A 20200-nucleotide genomic window follows, 5' to 3' on the forward strand; every position below is an offset into this window, starting at 1 on the left:
AGCACACAGACCCCTGTGCATCTTATCTCATTCCTCTGAGTCAACCTGTCCTCTCAAGGACAGGGAGAGGAACGGGCCTTTGCCATTCTCTGGTACATTAGCAATCCCTATGGCTTTTTTTTTTTTTTTTTTTTGGTGTTAAGGATGCTTGCCTCCAGGTTTGCCCCTGCAAGAGAGGTGGCCAAGGCCAGTGTGCCCCACCTGAAGCACTGACCCATATAAAGGGGGCTGGTCTGAGCCAGAGCTGAGAGAACATGTCACCCACTCAAGAATACAGTGACTCAAAGACAAAATAAATTGCTCAGTTTGGGCTTGATCCCAAGTCCAAGATGTTAGAAACTCAGCCAGCCCTTTAAGAGGTGCTGGTCCACCGTTAGCCCCAGCTTGTCACTAAGGTCTTTGCTGGCATGCAGTGGATGTTAGGAGGAAGTGTGACACCAGAGACCCTTCCTTTGGTACATCCCACCTTTGCAGCCTGAATAAAACTGGAGTCAAGTCTGCTCTCTGTCCTCAAGAGTCCAGGAGTGACCAGTGTAAGAGGAGACCTAAGATGAATCTTCTGAAGTGAACTATCTTCTCCTGAATACCAGAGGGTTCAGAGGGAAATTTTGGCTGGGTAGAATGTAAGTGCTGTGTTGCTCCTTGTGCTGGACTCCTGCAGCATCTGCAAACCCCAAGAAAACAATGGTGTGGAAAAGATACGGCAGTACCTGCAAAACACAGATCCCAGATATTAACACTGCCCTGAAATCACTGCACTGGTCTGAGCCTCTGGTTGTCTAGCTCAAAAACAGAAGTAATGAATGGATATTTAATCGTCTTAGTACAGTGTCTGCTGTTACAGGGATGGAAAATATGAGCTAAGCACAAAGTACCACTAACATTAAGCTATTTCTTACAGCATTGTTAACACTGCTTTCTGCAAATCATTGCTGTTGGCTCACACTGGCAATCAAATTATGCTTCACAAAGTGCCAATCTGTTACATTGCAGCACAGATTGAAAGAGTAAGATAAAATACGCTAGGGAATACGGCATGAAGTTTTAAGTAGCTCTAAGTAGCAACTACTGCTAATGATTAACATTATACATTTCACTAAATTACATTGAAATAATAAAGCATTTCAGCTACCTTATTAAGTCATATTGTAATATATCAGAAGCAGCAAAGCATGGTAAGAATGTATCAGGAAACTACATTAAAATTTCAAAAAATTTGAAAAGTGGGGAAACAAATTAAATTTGAAGTAAAATTGTGATGCTAACGCAAACATTTTTGACAGTGGAATTTTTTTTTTTTTAATTTTGGACACTTTTTTCATTCAAATTCTGTTCATGAGCCTCATGGATTTTGAGGAGAAGGAAATTCAAGATAATTCCTGGAACTTTTCATGAGACTAAAATGGGAAGTGTCATGCCAAATTCAAACAATTTTCCTGGTTTCTACCCACTTCTGTTTTCTTGTGGTTTTGGATTAATACTTCCTGTGTAATACTCAAGGATTATGTTGCTGCACCGGGAAAACCCCTAAAAGAAAGTAATTTAAATAAAGTGCTTTTTGGCCATACTACCACTATTTATTTTTATTAGGATTAGAAGTAGTATCTTTTTTGTCCACTTTGCACATGAAAGGAAAAAATGTTTCTGGTAAAGTGGAAACTAGTTAAATCCTCTGGGTGAAAGTCTCTCATTTGGGCTTTCTTGAAAGCCCAGGAGAAAAGAAGGCTAATGACAGCAGCAAGACTGAGGGAGGTGGATAAATAATGATTAGGGATGTAGGAAATGTTGATCAGCTATGCCATTCCTCAGCAAGTGGGACTCCCCAAGCCTCGCCAGCAGAGCAGTGTGTAACCATGCAGAAACTTGCTGCAGCAGTTGTGAAGAGCCACTGCTCTGAAAAAAGCACAGGTGAGTGTTCTGGCTTCCCTGTGGAGACTCTTCAGTAGAGGCTGATAAGCTCTGGCATAGCACAAAGCAGATGTACAGCAGAGCAAGGTTGGGCAGTTCAGACAAATGACTGGAGGACACCACCTGACCTTCCCAACAGATCTCCAGCCAACATTTCTGTTACCTGAACAGCTGAAATCATTGTCTCTCTCTAGCTTCACCAAGATCCATAAAGAAGTCTGTTCAATGGGCCAACAACGAGCACAACAAGTAAACTAGTAAAGACTGAGGGGTAAGTAAGGCGATCTAGACCTCCTGTTCCAGGCTCCCTGGCTATTAGTGAACCTGTCCATTTCCAGGCAAGTCAGATTAAAGCTTGCAGTAAATACCAAGGGGAATATAAAATATTTCTAAAATCAAGATGCACATTCAAGCAATGCTGTGTGACACTGCCCAGCAGAACTGTGATTGTGAAAATCAAATCACAACTTGAGAGGGGAAAAACTTAAGTTGCATCTAAAATTCTAAAGATGATTTATAAGGATCCTATAGGGGATCCTAAAGAGGATCCTAAATAAAGATCCATGACAGATGGAGTTTCACAAAGATTAGAGACATAAAACTATGTACTGAAACGGCACATAGGGAATCCTTAGCTCAAGTTTCTTATTAGGGTAAGGTTCCTGACTTACTGCAGCCCTGGATACACCTTCTCTTCCCTGAGCTCCCTTCTGTACATGTCAGGCTAAAGATTATTTCTGTTCTTACCTACTTGCCAGCCAACCTAATTGCCCAGCTAATTGCCCCCTCACTAGCCAAGTGAGGGGGGAAATTTTACCCAAGCTAAATTCAGTGTTTGGATTTTCACCAATAGAAACATCTTGGAAATTTAATAGCACAGCTATTATCCTACCAGCAACGAGCTTTCCTGGAGCAAAGATTGATTCCATCTTCTGTTGTTTTATTTTAAAGATCCAGACCCCAGATGATGGCGTCTTTTTGCCAGTTACACTCCTGTCAGCACAGTAAACTGCATCCAAGAATACAGAATGTCAAAGGCTCTGAGCTCCAAGAAATGTGTCAGAAGGCTCTTGGCTCCCCTTGGCTTCTGGACACAGCGCATATGCGCACAGAAGGCAGTCACTATCTCATGTCAAAGCTGACATCCCAATCTGTAGAGCTCTCATCATGAGGATTGATTTTGATTGTGTGGTTTTGACTTTCCCACACACACTGATAGCCCCATGTGCTGCAAACTCAAATTCTGTGCAAGCTGCATGTGGCAGAGGCACGATCCAAATTACTGTTCTGTTTGTTCATAAAAGAACCTGACCACCCGTGGTTTTGTGACTCCTTTTAGCTCAACACCTTGGTGACTAAACACTGTTTTCATGTGCCTTTTGGATCCTTGACTTCATTTCATCCAGGGTGGGGAAGGATTCTTGTATAGACAAGTTTTGGGACAGCTGAGCTGTTTACTGCTATGTTGGTATTCTGACCACCAAGCCCTATTGAAAACAATAAATCTCAGAATAACTTACATTTAAGTCGAAACTCCCAGTGGTACATTGACAGCACTTTAATTACTTTGGACATTTCAGAGCATTTGACCATAAGCAGATTCAACCTTGACATTTTAAGATAATAAAGCAGTTATGATGGGTGTTGCACATTAAATATTATTTTGTTTCTTGAGAAGAATTCATAATATGAACCTATCTGAGCATGTCACAGCTGTAGTCTTCAGTACAGCATTAGCATCATCCTCATGGTGCATGTGTAACCTAGTGAATGTTGTGTTTGCTTTGGCTTTGGCAGCAGGAGGCAGGAAGTTCTCCAAGTCTTCATGTGGGCTCCTGAGTACTGCAACTCCTGGTGGGATGATATGCAGAAGGAAGGTCCAAGGTCTTCACATAGGCTTTGTCCTTGTCGTCCTTCGCCTTAGCAGGCAAAGGAGAGAGCACCAACAGTCATTTTATGTAATTGCTTTAGGTTGCCGGTCCGTACAGTGGCATAGCACTGCAGTACAGAATGCTGAGAGGGTTCATGGTGATGCAAGTCTTACTAAGCTGAATTCACTCCATGTTGATGCTGAATTTGAGGAACCGTGTAAAAGGATGATTAGAGAAATGCGATGTATTTCATACACTTCGTTCTGTCCAAGAATAAGAAGCTTTTGGTATAGAGCTTGTGAAGGGACCTGTAATGGCTGTATCTGCCTTGGTGATTCCAAAATCCTAATGCAGACCCTAAAGACAATCTTTAATGTAAGGACACAGAGACAGAGAGGGGTGCAGGTGGGTCCTGGTGATCTGAACTGGGGGGGTTGACACAGCCCACATGCCCATGCAGCTGCTTTTCAGCCTGGAGATACCCAGGACCAGCTCAGCTCTTCCACACGACTACTTACCATTTCTTGTGGGGCAGATTACATTAAGATGCATCTCTAGTGCCATTCCGTATCTGAGGAAGCGTGGATGTCTGTTCAAATGCATCTCAAAGCTTAAAAAAATAAATGTATATTTTCTTCATGATGCTTTTGTTTGTTTGTGCTGTCTCCTGTTATCTCACTTGTCTGCTTTTTGTGACTCAGTGGAAAATCATCTCCTGTGATGGCTAACAAACAGCAGGAGGAAGGGAGAGCTCACTTCAGTAACTCATGACTATGATTATTTTTTTGTTCTTTGGGGGATTTAGTTTATGACTCTCACTAAACTGTTTACAGAAAGTTCGACAGCTAGGCAGAAAGTCATTTGCAAGGAAACTGGGCTAAATTAAAGCAAAAATGTTCGTTGGTTTCCCAGAGGAAAAAGAGCTCTTCTCTCTAATGTCTGTGCTGTTCTTCCTTTCCACCCACATATTGGGGAAGTACAAATGTGATAACAGGGAGCTGAGCAGGGATGAAGACTGCATGAACTGTAGCTGATCTGGAAAATGAGGAAGCTCATTTATTGACCAAAACTTTTTGCTTTTTTCCAATCATTAGTTTGAGATCAATGAGAAGGGCACAGTCCTACACAAATCAGGAGTTACATGAAATGACAGCATATAGCAACAACAAAAGTAATATAATTCCTCTAATGCATTGACTTTCTTGGGTGTCCACCAGCTCTTCCCAGCTCTCAAGGAGGACTCAAAGACCTCTTTAGACATCCTCAAATAACATAGCTTACAGCATCCCATTCTCCAAGTGGAGAAACTAAGGCACAGGCAGGCTAAGTGGCTCACCCAATGTTGCACAGTGGAAATGCAGTAGAGGCAGCAGCAGAAACTAGCACCTACTTTACCTGTCATGCCAAACTATTGGATGCAAGACAGACTGAGGGACAGACTCACTCTTATGCTTTTGTATTTCACCATTCCTGATAAAAGACACACTTTGTGCAGCACATGGTAAACGCACAACATGGAACCTCATACACTGCTCTTAAAATTGGCTGCCAGGAGCCCTAAACCTGTCTCAGGCTTTTGGAGGAAGAGGAGCAGCACCTCTTTCCCCAGTGAGGTGGAGGAGGCGTATTCTACCAGAATACATGTTAGAATGTACAGCCCAACTACAGTAGAACTGTAAATCATATCTTTGTTTTGTAGTTTTACAGCCTAAGGTTCCAGCCACCAACCAGCGTTGCTCCTCACCGCTGCGCTGTTCAGTGGCCAGCCACAGGCTTTGCAGGCTGAGGAACCAAGTATTGCTTGAGGCCAGTTAAACTATGCAGTAACTGAAATGATTTCCTGTTTGTAGATAAAGTGTTTGGATTTCATTTAGGGTCAAAATACATTTTGATTTAACAAAAGCATTATGGTATTTTTAATAAAACCAATTGAACAGAAAAATGTTTATGGTGCTTAGCTATTGGGCAGATTCAGTTCCTGACTGCAGTCCTTAACCTCTGAAGGGTGCTTTCCCAGTTCCTTTTAAATCACATGCGGTAACTATGGCTGCTTCTGACTCTTTATTCATTCCTTCAAAGAATGCTAGTTAAATACCAGATAAGTAAATATGTAATCAATGAGACATTTATTGAATGTTAATGCTGTGTTTAATAAGGCTTAGAAACTTAAATGGGTCACATTAAGATGTAGAGGGTGCAGAAAGGAAACTTCTCAATGTCACCAACACTAATCACAAAAAAATCATGGGCAGGGACCTTCAAAACTGGGACATTTTCATGACTCAGGTGTTGGGGGGGGTGTCTTTTGTTTCCTGCTTCTCAGCCTGTCAGCAAAGAGTTCCTGACAGGGAACACCTCCACTGCAGAACAGACCATGGTGTAGGGTTCACTGCAGTTACAGAGACATGAACTGCTAAGTCCACTTGAGTCCTAATTTGGGCTAGTCATGCAAGTGTGGCAGTATTCCTGTGCTAATAGCCTCAACCCGGGCTTCTGAGCTCAGACAGGGAGCCTAGCTAATGCAGCTAGATCACATCCAGGCTCAGCTGGCTCACCTTCAGACACTTTGGCTGTCCTTACATACATCAAGGTAGACCCTATTTATTTTCTTCAGTGAAGAGTGAGAGTGTCAGTCAATAACTTGATCTCAACAGCTGGAATGTGTAGAAAAAGTGTTACAATGCGAATTGCAGCCACAGTCAGTGCTCCCAGCAGAGATGCCAGCTGGATAGAACTAGGAAGGGGCACAAATCTCATCATTTGAGTTACTTAAAATTGGACAAAACCAATCCCTAGAGAATGTGGAGAAGGAAGACTCCCCACAAGAAAGGCAAGAGCCTTACTGTGGCCTGATGCAAAAGACAGTACCGTCACCTGAGGTAAGACCATACCTGTCCTCAGCAGTACACTTGCTCCCCATATGTGGCTGGAGCCCATGGGGTGCTGATGTATATGCACTGCTGGATTGCATGCTATTGTACAGCCCTAAGTGACTGACTGTCGGGCCAGGGATGCCCCTATGTGCAAGCTACAGGCTCCCTGGAATGCCTGGTGTGGGTAAGAGATGGGCAGAGCTGATAAACCCTGGACCGTGCAGGCACAGTGCAGAGAGGACCTCCTCTGGCAGGACCCATGGGCCAAAGGAGAGGGACTGGGGCACTGCTCCCTATTTCTCACCACCTCACCTCACAGATTCATGCAGGAGCAGAGGACACCTTCAAGGAATGGAGAGGCTGGGGGAAGAAAACCAAAGGTCCAGGGAATTTATATGTTTGCTTCTTCTGTGTCTTCCCCGTCCAGCACTCTTGGCAGCCAGAGGGGCTCCTCTGTCCTTGGAAAGAATCCAGCTGCCTCTCCAGGCAACACGACAGAGAAGGTATTAGGGGCCTGGAAACTGGGTTTACTATTTAAGCTGGTCCTTTTCTCTGCTTTGCTTAGAAAGAACTGAACAGCTGGCTTTTCACTGGTGCAGCTGGGGTTTTTACCTTAAGACTAATTAGAACAGTTTCACTGGCAGTGCAAGAGCTGCACTTTTTTAGGACTTGCTGAAAAGTTTAAGATGTGTCCTGGGTGTATTTTTGCAATAGAAGCTAAATTTTATGACCATTTTTTTCCTTCCTGTAACAATAGTAACTCTGCCTTTAGCCTGGCCTCATTTTTCTAGTCAAGTCTGGTCCATCTCCCATCACAGGGCTCTCTAAGTGCCTGGAGAACACATTAAAGTGAGGATATTTTTAATAGTGAAGGGTATTTAACCCCTGGCCCAGCTTACCAAAAGGTGATGGAGAGTCTCTACCTAAAGGCAGTACCTTTCTAAATCATACATACTTCAAGTACAATTTAATAGGTTTGCAGGATGGATCAGAAGGAAAGAAGGTCTATGGGCTGTTATAAAGGTGATTTGACGTTCTCTTTTCTGGAAAGACACCGAGTTTGCGTTTCCCCTCTCCCTTCTGTTATGTTATACCAGGGCAGGTGCCTGGAGTTACTCTGAACTGTATTAAACAATATTCCTCACCGATAGTGTTTTGGCAGCCAGGAGGAAAGTTATCAATATATATGACATGAATATTGCAGGCCATGGGAGCTGACCCTTCAGGAAACCCTACTTGAAAGCAAAGGCTAGTACCCAATGCATTATTTATCCTCTCATGTGGTGATTACCTTTCGTCTCCCTAAATCACCTCAGCAGTTTCACTTGAAGAGGTTTCTTGAACTTCTTTACTTCCTGACCTAAAAAAAATATGCATTTTTTGTAATGGACACAAATAGCTACTGTGCTTCCCTCCAGAATGGACTGTATTTCAGGGTGAGCAGGGAGCACTGGCCTGCCAGAACTCTACAAATGTGGATGCTGTAAGTTTCAGTGAGCCACTCACCACCATGCAGCTTTGCCAGTTCAAATCAGCCTAGGATCTCACCCTAAGCCATGAAAAGCAAGGCCAGCATGCCTGATGTTGCTTATACAGAAAATCCTCCCAGCTGAATCATCAGCTGTTTGGAGAGGCTGGGTTGTATTTGTATAACGGATGCTGCTGATCTATCATTTCAATATATTTATTCCATGACCATTCTGCAGAGCCTGCTTGTTGGAGACCCTGAGAAAACCAGTCTGAGCATAACACAATTTTCTTTCCATCTTTGCAGTTAACCATTAATAGTGACGAGAACCGATCCCCTGGCTGACTGAGCATCATCAGGCACCTGACAAGTCTTATGAACACTTTCAAGAGCCAGGCACAAGAGCTCAAGCACTTACTCATTTATTGCTTTGATATTAAAAGCAGGCAGTCACCGATACTTAAAAACAGAGTCCCAGAGTGCAGGGAAGATAGGATATGTTCTGTGTACCGAAATTGCCTAGCTTCTTGTTCTACATGGTGCTTCAGATTACAAAACAAAATCCTGGTAGAGTCCCATCTGTCTGGGAGCTTTTCTGCAAATTCAACTATGGAATCAAAGAAACAGAAAATCTTCCAGATTTCTCTATTCCAGGCTGAGACAAGTTTGTAAAAACTTCTAGAAATTGCCAACACACCTGCAGGGCAAGGTCTCTAATGTTCACCTCCCTGCTATGAAATGCAGAGCACCTTAACTTCATCAGCCCTTCCCCCATCACAACCAGCTATAAATCCTGCCCTTCGGTTGTGGAATATCTCATCATGCGGGATGCATTTTTTTAGGTTGAAAAATACAAATCCACTTTGACAGAGCTCTAGTCAGGCTGTGTTGCTAGTCATGGGCTGCGTTGCTGATATATTTGCAAAACACTGCTAGCGTGGAAATAACTTATAGTGACACTAAGCACATATTTTTGCACACTAATTTTTTGCCAGTATAGTTTAGTCCAAAATTCCCACCCTTCCCCAAGAGAAACAAGCTGTATTGGCAGTAGCATTGTTTTGATGGTAACCCTGCATCTGTACTAGATGGCTTTGCAGGCACAACTCTTCTCCCCTAGCCAGCTAGTCTAACTTTCTTGCAAAGGGAAGAATTGAAACCCACAGGCCACATGGACAAGTGGCTCCGTGCAGAAGCTACCCTTTCCCCAGGAGGACACAGGTTCAGGCAATGCAAAAGGGCAGCATAAGGTGCTCTCGCTGCCAAATAAACCAGCACTGGGGAGACTGCATCAGGAGGAACCTGTCACCAGCAGAAAAGAAGTACTGTAAATCAGCCAGTATAGGTTACTGTGATGTGGAGAGCTGATACTGCCCTCCTGAGACCCACATTTTCGCGGATCCAGTGCCTCAAAACACAAAGAAAGGAAATGTGGAGGGCCAGGAACATGCAGCACTGAGGAAGCAGGGGCATCATTTTGGTACAGCCTGTTCGCAACAGCTTTCACATCCCCAGGGCAGACACCCACTCCATAGGTACAGGCACATTGCACCATGCACAGTGCTGCATTCCTGACAGCAGTGTCAAGTGGTCTCTTTAAAAATGGCCATCACTAGTTTGGGAACTCATTGGCAGCAGCTCACTGCCAGGAGCCAAAGCTACTAAATACCAGTGCAAACAAGCTGCTCAGGGACAGTTGAGGAAATGCTGGATAGAAACAGGGGTGTTTGGTAACTGATGGATAAAGAAGAAAGAGTGCAGAGAGCTGGAGGAGTGCTCAAGGTGGGAACAAGCTGTATAAAAAGTCTTAGGAGGATGAAATCCAGAGAAATTATGCTGGACTGCAGTAAAAAGCCCCTATTCCCACCCCACACAGAATCCTCAACCACGAATCAGAGTAAATACAGGACTTCATGTGTTGTGCTGCTGAGAGAGATCACCACGAATCAATAGCTCAGGCTCACCCACTGCAGTCTCCAGGGAAGGAGCTCGCTCACAGCCCTGCTGAGGTTACTGTGACAGCCACCAGCCTCAGTAACTTAGCGCTGAGGTGAGTTAGATCCGGCACTGGGTATACACCAAAACAGATGACGGTCATTAAGTGTCTGCCAGTACTCAGTGAAGGGAGAGACATTTCCATGAGCCTGGGAAGAATTTGGGCAGGCTAATCTTGGTAGTCTAAAAAAGTCTGTGCTGGGAAATAACTTCCATGGCAATGCCTCTGAAAGGCAGGGATGGAGGGGCTGTACTGAAGCCTTGAGCTGTGGGAGAGTATCAGGTGGAGGTGCGCAATACTACTACAAGCCAGCTCAGTACTACGCGCCTGAGCCAGAGGGTGCCTGTGCATGATGGGGGCTGCAGTCTCAAGCTGTGCCCCCTGCAGTGGGCTGCAGATGCTTCCCCTCTGCCAGCTGCAGCACCAGGCAATGGCAGGAGGCTGCCTCTGGCTGCAGAGAGTACGGATGGATAGCTGGGTGAGTTGGAGCTGTTGATAGTTTGGGACTCCGGTGCGATGGAGACTCTGCAACTGCTCTGCCAGCCTTCCTTGCCCAGCAGGGATTGTTAGCAGAGACAGAGCCCCTCAAGTCCAGCATAGGCAAGCTGTGTCCAGAAAAATAAAGCCCCCATCTGCTTCCCCGTGATCCTATTCCTACCACAGCCCATTAGAGTCTGGCCTTTGACTTGAGTATGAAAAAACTTCACTGCAGGGGAGAAATCTTGAAGTCTCTGTTCAGTCCCCCTTCCTTCTGCTTTTGATGGGAGGAATAACTGCTGCCTGCAATGACAGCTACCCCACATCACCAGGAAGCTAGGTATGGAGGATCAGGAGGGGAATGAGGAGAACAAAATCTTCACTAGGCTAAAATCAATGCAAAACACTAGCAGCTAGGTATTCTATGAGCCTATCTTTGCCAGGCAGCTAAAATCAAGTTCATACACGAAGCAGTGTAGGGAATCCAGTATTGTTACCTTTTTTACTTGCTAGGGTTCTGGGTGTGGACAGGGGCCAGCTCTCTCTTTCCTGGTGTAGGGCTGAGAAGCCTGGAGAGTGTTCTCCTTTATCTCCAAGCTGCTCATTGCAATGTCTGCAAAGAATTAACAAGACATCTGATTGACTCAAATCTATCACTGATCACAGTTTCAGGAATGCTTAACTTGATGTAAATTGAACAGTACATCAATTTGGCTGATGGTTAACCCTCTGCCAATTGTCTGGTTTTAAACATATCCCAGCTTGTAAGCAGGACTATTAGCCAGTGGGACAGCTCAGCAAAACTCTGGCTAGTTCTCCTTTCAAACAGTGTAGTTAGGAGGCTGAGTATTTGGGAGAGATGCTGTCTTCCCAGCTGTTGATTTGTGTGTAGTTACAGTATAGCCTGTTGGTTAACTGTTTAACTTACAAGAGGCAAGCTGTAATTGAAATACATGTCATGCGCATCTTGGAGTTTATATTCACCTTAACAGGAAATGTGGGGTCCTTATCCGTGGCAATGGTACTTCTCCAGGGGGATTGCCCCATGCAGGCACTGGCAGCTGGATGCTCACTATAAGCATAATTCATCCTGAAAGAAATGCAAATAATTCACTTAAATCAAAATGCATGTCCAACCTATGTGTGGAATAAAATTGTCTGCTTTCAGTCCTTTTCCAACAAGCCATGAGTTTTTCTTGAAGCTATTTCAAGCTGGAAAGTGGCAGAGAACAGAGGCAATTCTGTGCTGTTTCTTTGGTTAAAATATTCAGCCTACCCTTGGATAAAAGCCTCCTGCTTAGTGTAATGGACTGCAACTGTGAGTTGCAGCAATCACCAGCTCCAAATCACACACCTGCTGTTCACCGTGCAACTCGTGTGGCTTCAGAGGGTGAAAGTGTAAAGCATCATCTGGCAATAACACTTCAGGGTCGGAATAGCATGAGACCTGGATTAACAGGTAATGAGAGGAATGATTCTATTGCATTTGAGGGAAGCCAGGATGGTGACTATTTCTCATTATTTCAGCAAGTCTCTGTGCGTGAGGGACCCAACAGCACTAATGCTCCCAGTTACAACAGCTGCACTTAGATGGGAGGTCTTATTGTTAGAAAAAACATCAGCAAAAGACATCAGCCACAGTTTTTGACACGCGCTGGCTGTCCCTTCTGTGCCTGGCACTCCCATGTCTTGCCGAGAGCCCCCTCCAGCCAGGGGTGAGGCCTTCATCTTCGAAGGGCTTCCTACAAGCCGGTCTCCTCCGCCTGGGCCCTGCTGGGGTGGGGGAGTGCGTGGCGGGGCCAGGCTGCCCGCCCGGTCCTGCCGCTGCCGCTGCCGGTGGCTGCAGCGTGGCGCCGTGGCCAGCGGGAGGCGCTGGTGCGACACGACCGCTCGGCGCCCCGCTGGAACGGGGGAAGCGGCCGCTCCGCTCGGTCCCGCCTGGGCTGGGGGCAGCCGGGCCGCCCGCCGCCGTGCGACCGCAGGAGAAAGGGCGCTGCCCGCACTGCCCGCGGGGCGGGGGCATTGCCGCCCTCCAGCCCGTGCTGCCTAGGAAGGCTGTGCACTCCTGGCTTAGAAGGGAATTTGAGGCAAAAGGCAGGGAATTCAGCTTCTGCTTTTTTGTTTGTTTCATTGTTTTTTTGGAAGTTAAGGTGGATTAGCAGAATTTGACTGTTTTTTAACAAAATCCTGGGCAAAAAAGATACTTCCTTTTTTCTTATATTAGAAGAAAATAAATTGCATTCCATCCAGCCTGGAAAACTGTAGTGTGGTTGGAAAACTAGGAGTTGTGGTTATCTCAAGAGAGCAGAAAGAGTTGAGGAGGTGAGAAAAGGATATATATTTTGTGTGTGTGTGTGTGTTCTAAGATTCTGTTTGTGGTGGTTTTGCCTCGATGATCCAACTCCAGTAACTGTTTTGGAGGATAGCCACGGCACTGATGGAAGAAAGGAAAGGTGTTTAATCTGACCCGGTCACAAACATCCTTCCCAAGAGAGGTCTCCAGTGAAATAACAGAAAGAGCAGAGCTGAGCTTCCTTGCCTGGGGAAGGCAGGAAACTGGAAGTGGGGGACACGGAGAAACAGCTGCGCTTCCAGTCTTCCAGTGTCCACCCTAACGCCTTCAGAAGTGCAAGACTCGAAGGGCTGGTTGTCGTCCCCGGACAGAGAACCCCGCGGGGCGGGACCGTGCCCTGCCGCCAGCTCCACCGCCTCGGCGCTTCCTCTCCCGGCGGTTGCGATGCCGGGAAGAGCCGGTCCGCACCGCGCGCACCGGTGTGTGAGGAGGCGGCGGGGCTCCGCACGGCTGTGCCCGACGCGGCCAGAGTAGGAGGCGGCGGCAGCGGCGCCTACAGTCGGCGGTGGTCCCGCCCGGCAGGGAGCCTCGGCACCGGGCCGCGGGGTCCCGGTTTGGTCCCGGGCGTTACGCTCCCCGGGCGGTGAGCTCCGTGGCCCCGCCAGTGCGCCCACTCGCACGCCCGCTGCCTGTCCGCGTCGCGGGCGGTCCCTTCGCGCAGCCACCTGCCGGCTCCCGGCCCCCGGCGCCGGCGGGCTGCGGGAGCAGAGGAGATGCCCCCACCGGCGTGGGCGCCGCCGCCGCCTCCCCCTCCCTCTCCCCCTCCCTCGGTGTGCGGGCCCCTTTGTGCTGCCCGCAGCGGGCAGGGGGAAGCGCCGGAGCCCGGCGCCCCACCGCAGCGCGCACGCTTCCCGCGGGCGGCCGCGCGGCCCCCGCGCCGCCCCCCGCAGCCTGCCGGACGGAGCGCCCCACCGCCAGCGGGCCCGGCGCTGCGCGGGGCATCGCCGCTTTAAGCGGAGGGCCACACCGGGAGACGGGGCGGGCTGGGCGCGCCCCCCTGGCTCCCCCACGTGGTGTGGGTGCCCGTGCCTGCCGGCCGCCGGCAGAGCGGGGCGCACACAGCGCGGGGCTGCCTCCGGGCTCGCCCGCTGCCGCTCCCCGGGAGGCTGGTCCGGTCCGGCCCGGCCCGGCGCCATGCGCCAGCGCCGCGCCGAGCGACCGAGCGGCGGGGCTGCACCGCCGCCGCGTCCCGCGGCAGCGGCGTGAAGCGGCGGGAGGATGAAGCGGGCGAGGCGGGCCGCGCCGGGCCCCCTGCCCGTGCTGGGGCTGCTGCTGCTGCTGGGAGCCCTGCCGGGGCTCTGGACGGTGCTGCTGCGGCGGGAGGAGGAGGCGCAGCGGGAGCGGGAGCCGGAGCCGCGCGCGCCCGCGGGCCCCCCCCCGGGGCGCTGGGGCTGGGGGCGCTCCCCGGCGCCGCGGGGCGAGCCCGGCGGCGGCGGGCAGAAAACTTTCCGGACGCTGCTGGCGGTGCCGGCGGCGAAGGGCCGGGCGGAGCGGGGCAGCGAAGGGCGGTTCGCTGCCGCCGGCTCGCCGCCGCCGGCTGCCGCCGGGTCCCCGGTGGAGCGGGGCATCTTCTGGAGCCGTGAGCTGGAGGAGCAGGTGCCGCCGGGCTTCGCGGCGGAGGAGGCGGCGGCGTGGCTGTCGGCCGCCCGCGCCGCCCGCGTGGCCTCGCTGGAGCGGGGCGGCTGCGGGCGCAGCTCCAACCGGCTGGCGCGGCTGTCGGACGGGAGCCGCGCCTGCGTCCGCTACGGCATCAACCCGGAGCAGATCCAGGGCGAGGCGCTCTCCTACCACCTGGCCGGGGTGCTGGGCATGCAGGAGCGGCTGCCGCCCATGGCCCTCGCTCTGGTGGAGGCCCGCGGGCGGCAGTGGGAGCCGGTGCGGGAGGAGCTGCGCGGCTCGCACTGGGCCGAGGGCGCCGTGGTCAGCCTGACCCGCTGGGTGGACAACCTCACGGCCGTGGTGGCCCCCGCGCCCTGGGGCGCCGAGGCGGGCGCTGGCCGGCGGCTGCAGCCGCTGTCGGCGGGGGAGCTGGGCGGCCTGCCGCCGTCACAGCTGGTGGAGCTGGTGCAGTGGAGCGACCTGATCCTTTTCGACTACCTGACGGCCAACTTCGACCGCCTGGTCAGCAACCTCTTCAGCCTGCAGTGGGACCCGCGGGTGATGCGCCGCGCCACCAGCAACCTGCTCCGCGCCCCGGACGGCGGGCTCGTCTTCATGGACAACGAGGCGGGGCTGGTGCACGGCTACCGCCTCCTCGCCATGTGGGACCCCTACAATGAGCCGCTGCTCCGCTCGGTCTGCGTCTTCCGCGAGGGCACGGCGCGGCGCGTCGCCGAGCTGCACCGCCGCCGCAGCGCTGCCGCCGAGCTGCGCCGCCGCTACCGGGCGCGGGAGCCGCTCTGGGCGCGCCTCGGCTTCCTCTCGGAGCGGCAGGCCGAGCTGCTGCAGGCCCGCGTCGACTTTGTGCACCGCCACATCGCCCACTGCCGCGCACAGGCCGCCGTGCTCTGACGGCCCCGGGGCGGGCGGAGGCTGGCGGCGAGGGCCGGCCGCCCTCACCGCCCGGCTTTTTCTCCCCTCGGCGGCAGCGCGGCTTCACCTGCCCCGGCGGCCGCCGGAGGCGGGGGCGGACCCTGCCCGCCCCCCCGGTGCTCGGTGCCGCGGCCGGGGGCGCCGCTCAGGCCGGGGTGCTGCCGCTGGCCGCCTGCTGGGGCTGCCCGGAGGGGCGGTCAGTGCGCGCCTGTCAGCGTCCCTGCGGATGCGGAGCGCGATCGGTACAACGACAGCCCGGCTCCGCTCGGGGCTCCGCTCCCAGGGCTTACAAATCCGACAGGATTCGGCTGCTCGAGCACTTTCCTTAACTCTCCTGGTGCAGTCGCCCTCCTAAGAGGACCCTTGGAAAGCTGTCGTCTTTGTCTGGATCGGGGCCGACTACCTTTTCCTTCCAAAGGAGGCAGGCGGAAACATTTTTTTACATATTCTTCCTTTTACAACGGCATCTTGAAATATGGCTATTGATATTCACAGACTGAGAACTGAGTGCACCGTAGGGGAGCCCCTAACTAGCAAAACTGCCCTATTTATGAAGCTGGTTTGTTACCGATTTTCTCTAACGAGAGTGAACCTTTCTGCTGTTTCTTAAATCTTGTCAATGAGAAGGGTATAGGAAGCCCATATTGCATTAGATCTTAGTCTTTTTTGCGGATGCATCGAGTTAAAGTTTTGATTCTTAAGCGTTTGTTTGTCATCATCACTGTCATCGTTTCGTCTGACCAGTAAAGTAACTGACTAATGGGTGACACAAGAGGATCTCCCCAGGTTTTACAAACATTGCCGTGTGCTAAGACTGACGCAATAGTTAAAGTGGAGGAAAAACTGTTTCATGCACTTTACTTTGACTTTTTAATTTTTTATAAAGAAGACCTTTTTATTTTACAAAGTCTGCCTTTTATGTACATTATATATGTTCATAAGCTTTTCTGTAACATACTAAAGAAACTGATACTTCAGTAAAGTGTGTTAATGTTTTGCCTTCTTTGTCCTGAATGTTTGTCTGAGCTTTGACAGGGAGGTATGCACCCCCTCGATCTTCCCTGATGGGCGATGGAGGCCAGCGCTTCCCAGCTTCTCACTCCACCAAATTGAACAAAATTTTACTCGTTCCTTCAGAGGCAAGGAGGGATAGGGTTAAGCTTTCAAATGCTACCCTTCTCAGTCTCTCTCTTTCCTAGCTGTTGTGTCACCAAAAGGGCAAAAGGTCTTTGAGTAGCTAAAATAATGTGACTGTTGCATACTTCAGCTGAATAGACTTTTATCTGTTTTTTTAAAGCTTGAAATGAACTGCCTTGGCTAGCACTGAGATAACCGAAGCAGTTCGTATGAGCAAACTGGCATAGATGGTGTGCGTCTAGCTGCCGTTAGCCTCGTCGGGTAATGGGACTGGGAACCAGCCTCTTAACACAGGTCAAGTGTTACTGTATCAGAAACATCTTTGGAGGTGGCTCTTTCTTCCAGTGGGTCCTCTCTTCTCATTTTGTTTATCTTTGCAATGGGGGTTGAGGCAGAACTGAAGAACGGGAAAGCTTTCTGATCTTGCTAAAATAGTTGGTGGGTTTTTTTCCTACAAAAGTTTTGTTCTAGGTAGGGTGAAGCAGTAGCAGTGGGTGTACAAAATAAAATATCTGCATCTCATTTGCTTTTTTACATGTACCAGTATTCATAGAAGAGGCCATTGTATGGCTCAAAATACAGCCAGAATAAGGACAAAGGAAAAACTAATCCTCTTTAAACCCCACATACTGGTATATATCCTGTTATAATCAAACAGCAGCATAATCACTTCTACATCTGGACAGGCACCTCGATGAAGGCAGCAGAGCAACAGCATGCTCGCAAGTAGGTGCTGTCTTCAGTATGTCGAGCACTAACCTTCTCCTGTACTCCAATGTGTATTCATACCTGCAGGAGGTCTCTGTTAATAATCATTTATTTAAATCAAACTTCATATATTAACAATTTTCTTTGGCCATTACAGTGTTTTCCTTTTTTTTTTTTTCTCTTTTATAGGACAAGACAACAATTTTACAAACAACTTAAACTTAATGGTTGATTAGTTAGCTATATTAGATACTGCAACTGTGGGTATGAGTATTTATTTTAAAACGTACCAGCAGCCTCCAAGACTAGTTTTCATTCAACTGCTTAACTGACAAGGCTCTCTATTGAACCTGTATTTATAGTTCACTGCATTTATCTTTCTGAACAATGCACAGAATCCCATGTGACATTCCTTTGCCATTTACATGATAATACACAATTTAACTGTGTAATTCTTAATTCTTCTTTAGCCTTGCTTTGTAAGTGGAATGCAGCAGCTCTTTTGCATTCACCTAATGAAAATACATTGAAATAATAAACTGCTGGCATAAATTTTAAACCACTGTGAAGAGCAAACTGCTGTGCCACAAACACCTAAGGCTTCATTTCTGTTTAAGTACTTCTATAACTATGGCACAACTGTGGTTTTGAAGGCTAATGGGAAATAAATCTCCTTTGTAATGTCTTTGGAGCTGGAGCCTATATAATTGCACCTTTTGAGAAGAAACATGGTATTCTATTCGACGACTGGTAACTACCTCAAGTTATATATAGGTTATGTGTTCAAAAATGGCTTAGTTGTAGGTTGGTGTGAAACTAGAGATGCTGCGCTAGAGAAGCGTGCCCTGGTGGGAAATGTGTTTGCTCAAAGGGGATGGAGAAAACTAGCTTGGATGGATGATGATACTTCACTCCATTGCGTTTTATTCTGGTTCAGATCATCTGCTTCTGTACCAGAGAAAGCTCTGAATTGCCATCACAGTAAGGAAAATTTACTTTCTTCCACATGATTTCTTTAAGGCAAACAGTGCTTTGTAAATTGGTGTTCTGGTACGCTTTTTGCATGCCATTTTAGCTGTATATGCTGTCTGATGTTTGATCGTCTTCCTGCAGCACCAAGGAGTGAAACTCTGGTTTTGTAGTATAATTTCAATGACACTCATCTAACTCTGCTTTCTTCCAGTGCAGTTTCTTTTGAGTTACAGTGATCAGATAGGTAAGGAAGGCCATTGCTTATTGGAGAACAAGAAGGCATTAGGACCTGGAAGTTGTCAGTAGAAGGTTGTTCGGGACCGCCGGATCAGCTAGTTCTGGCTGTGCGTTGCCAGCAGCTCGGCAGTACGTTGCCTGAGGCTCAGGGGCTGTGCGGTCCTATCGGAATGGTGCTGCGGGGGTTAGGCCTCACTCAGCGGAACACTCAAGGATGCACTTCCCACTACTTTTCAGAGGCTTTCAGTGAAGTACGTACTTACAGGTTGGATGCACTGGTGCCTTGGTCAGGTGTGGGCTGTTACACAGGTCTCAGTAGAGTCTTCAAAAAGGTTTGAAGAGGGTGGGGGTTGGCAGCGTGCTGTCTGCCCAGATTCGAGACAGGAGGTCTGGTTTTCAGCTCTGTGGAGATCCATGTGCTTAACTGATAACATTAGCTTCGGGGGGGGGGGGGGGGGGGGAAACAGGAAAGAAATATCTGGAGGGTGTTGTAATTTGAATGCACTTCATTCAGTCCCATATTTCTGTATGTTTCCCTGATTAAATTCAGAATGCCTCCCTCAGATTTTTTTCTTTCACTGGAATCTAAGGAGGCGTGTAGGGTAAAGCGTTGTTGCTACTCCCAGCTTGACTTCATAGTCACTGGGTTGTTACCTCCAAAGCCTACTAGTGTGAAGGGAGGACCGAGTTCACAGTTTCTGAGAACTGCCTAAGGGGTATCCAAATTGCACTTGCGGTGGCTACTGCACCCCCAGGGAGCACCAGGACAGCAGGGCCTGGGTGAATTCAGTGGGGTTTCCACTGAGCGGAAAAAAAGCAACACCAGCGTTTGCAATGCAAATCTTTGCTTTTGTTTGCTTGCACCTGAAGTAAATTCCAATCTGGATTTATTTTCAGTGGGTATTTCCCTTTGAGAATTTCCCTCACTGCTTGGGAAGCTCTTCCCAGGCACAGTCCCCTGCCTCCCACACAAAAGCAGCAGCCCTGGGATGGAGCCGAGCTAACTGCTGGTGCCACACTTTGCTGCCCGACTGAGGCTGTGTCAGCCCATCCAAAGATTCGGGAAATAACTCAGGGCCAGTGGAAGACAGTGAAAATATAGCTAGTTACACTTTGTCTTACTGGGCATACAGCACACCCTTAACATCACCAGCATATTTCTTGTGGTTTGCTTTCCCTTTGAAGTTTGGTGCGTTTTTTTTAACGGTAATAATACTTAGAATTTTCTCACTGACATTACAAGGTGTTCCAGGGCTAGCTTAGATATGAGAACATATTAAGACTTAATCCCATTTTGCATATTATTCCTATTTTGCAACCACAGCATAACATTTAATCACTCCTTCAGAGCCGCACTCGCTGGGTTGAATGTGGCGACGTTCCCACGAGAATGGGCTGGGCTGCACGGTAAGCAGCGCCGGCCACTCACCCACACAGCTCCTGCGACTCTCCATGACCTAGAAAACCTTTTACCTTGCTGTCTCAGGTGCTCATGTAGCTCTCCCCACTGAAGTAATGTGCGCTCATCTGAGCAGAAGTTACTTCCCAACATGGTGACTGGGGTCGCCAACACAAAGAGTACTTTGTCCTGAACTAGCTGGTGTTTTAACATTATCAGTCCCACCCTCAGGGACCGATCAGTTTGACTCAATGTACTTTGGATATGGG

General features: G+C 49.0%; 2 protein-coding genes across 2 annotated transcripts; one reads left to right on the forward strand and one right to left on the reverse strand.

Annotated features, from left to right (window-relative positions):
- Positions 1 to 514: 514 nt before the first annotated feature.
- LOC308067153 (uncharacterized protein) lies at positions 515 to 14082 on the reverse strand (the record flags this gene model as incomplete). Its single annotated transcript, XM_080395493.1, has 2 exons — positions 515 to 11206; positions 11578 to 14082. One exon carries the CDS (start codon positions 14080 to 14082, stop codon positions 13051 to 13053), a length of 1032 nt encoding a protein of 343 aa, XP_080251619.1. The 3' UTR covers positions 515 to 11206; positions 11578 to 13050.
- FJX1 (four-jointed box kinase 1) lies at positions 13988 to 16477 on the forward strand. Its single transcript, XM_080395489.1, has one exon. It carries the CDS (start codon positions 14165 to 14167, stop codon positions 15455 to 15457), a length of 1293 nt encoding a protein of 430 aa, XP_080251615.1. The 5' UTR covers positions 13988 to 14164; the 3' UTR covers positions 15458 to 16477.
- Positions 16478 to 20200: the final 3723 nt, after the last annotated feature.

Source organism: Falco punctatus (assembly GCF_963210335.1).
Source record: "Falco punctatus genome assembly, chromosome: 7".
NCBI lineage: Eukaryota > Metazoa > Chordata > Aves > Falconiformes > Falconidae > Falco > Falco punctatus.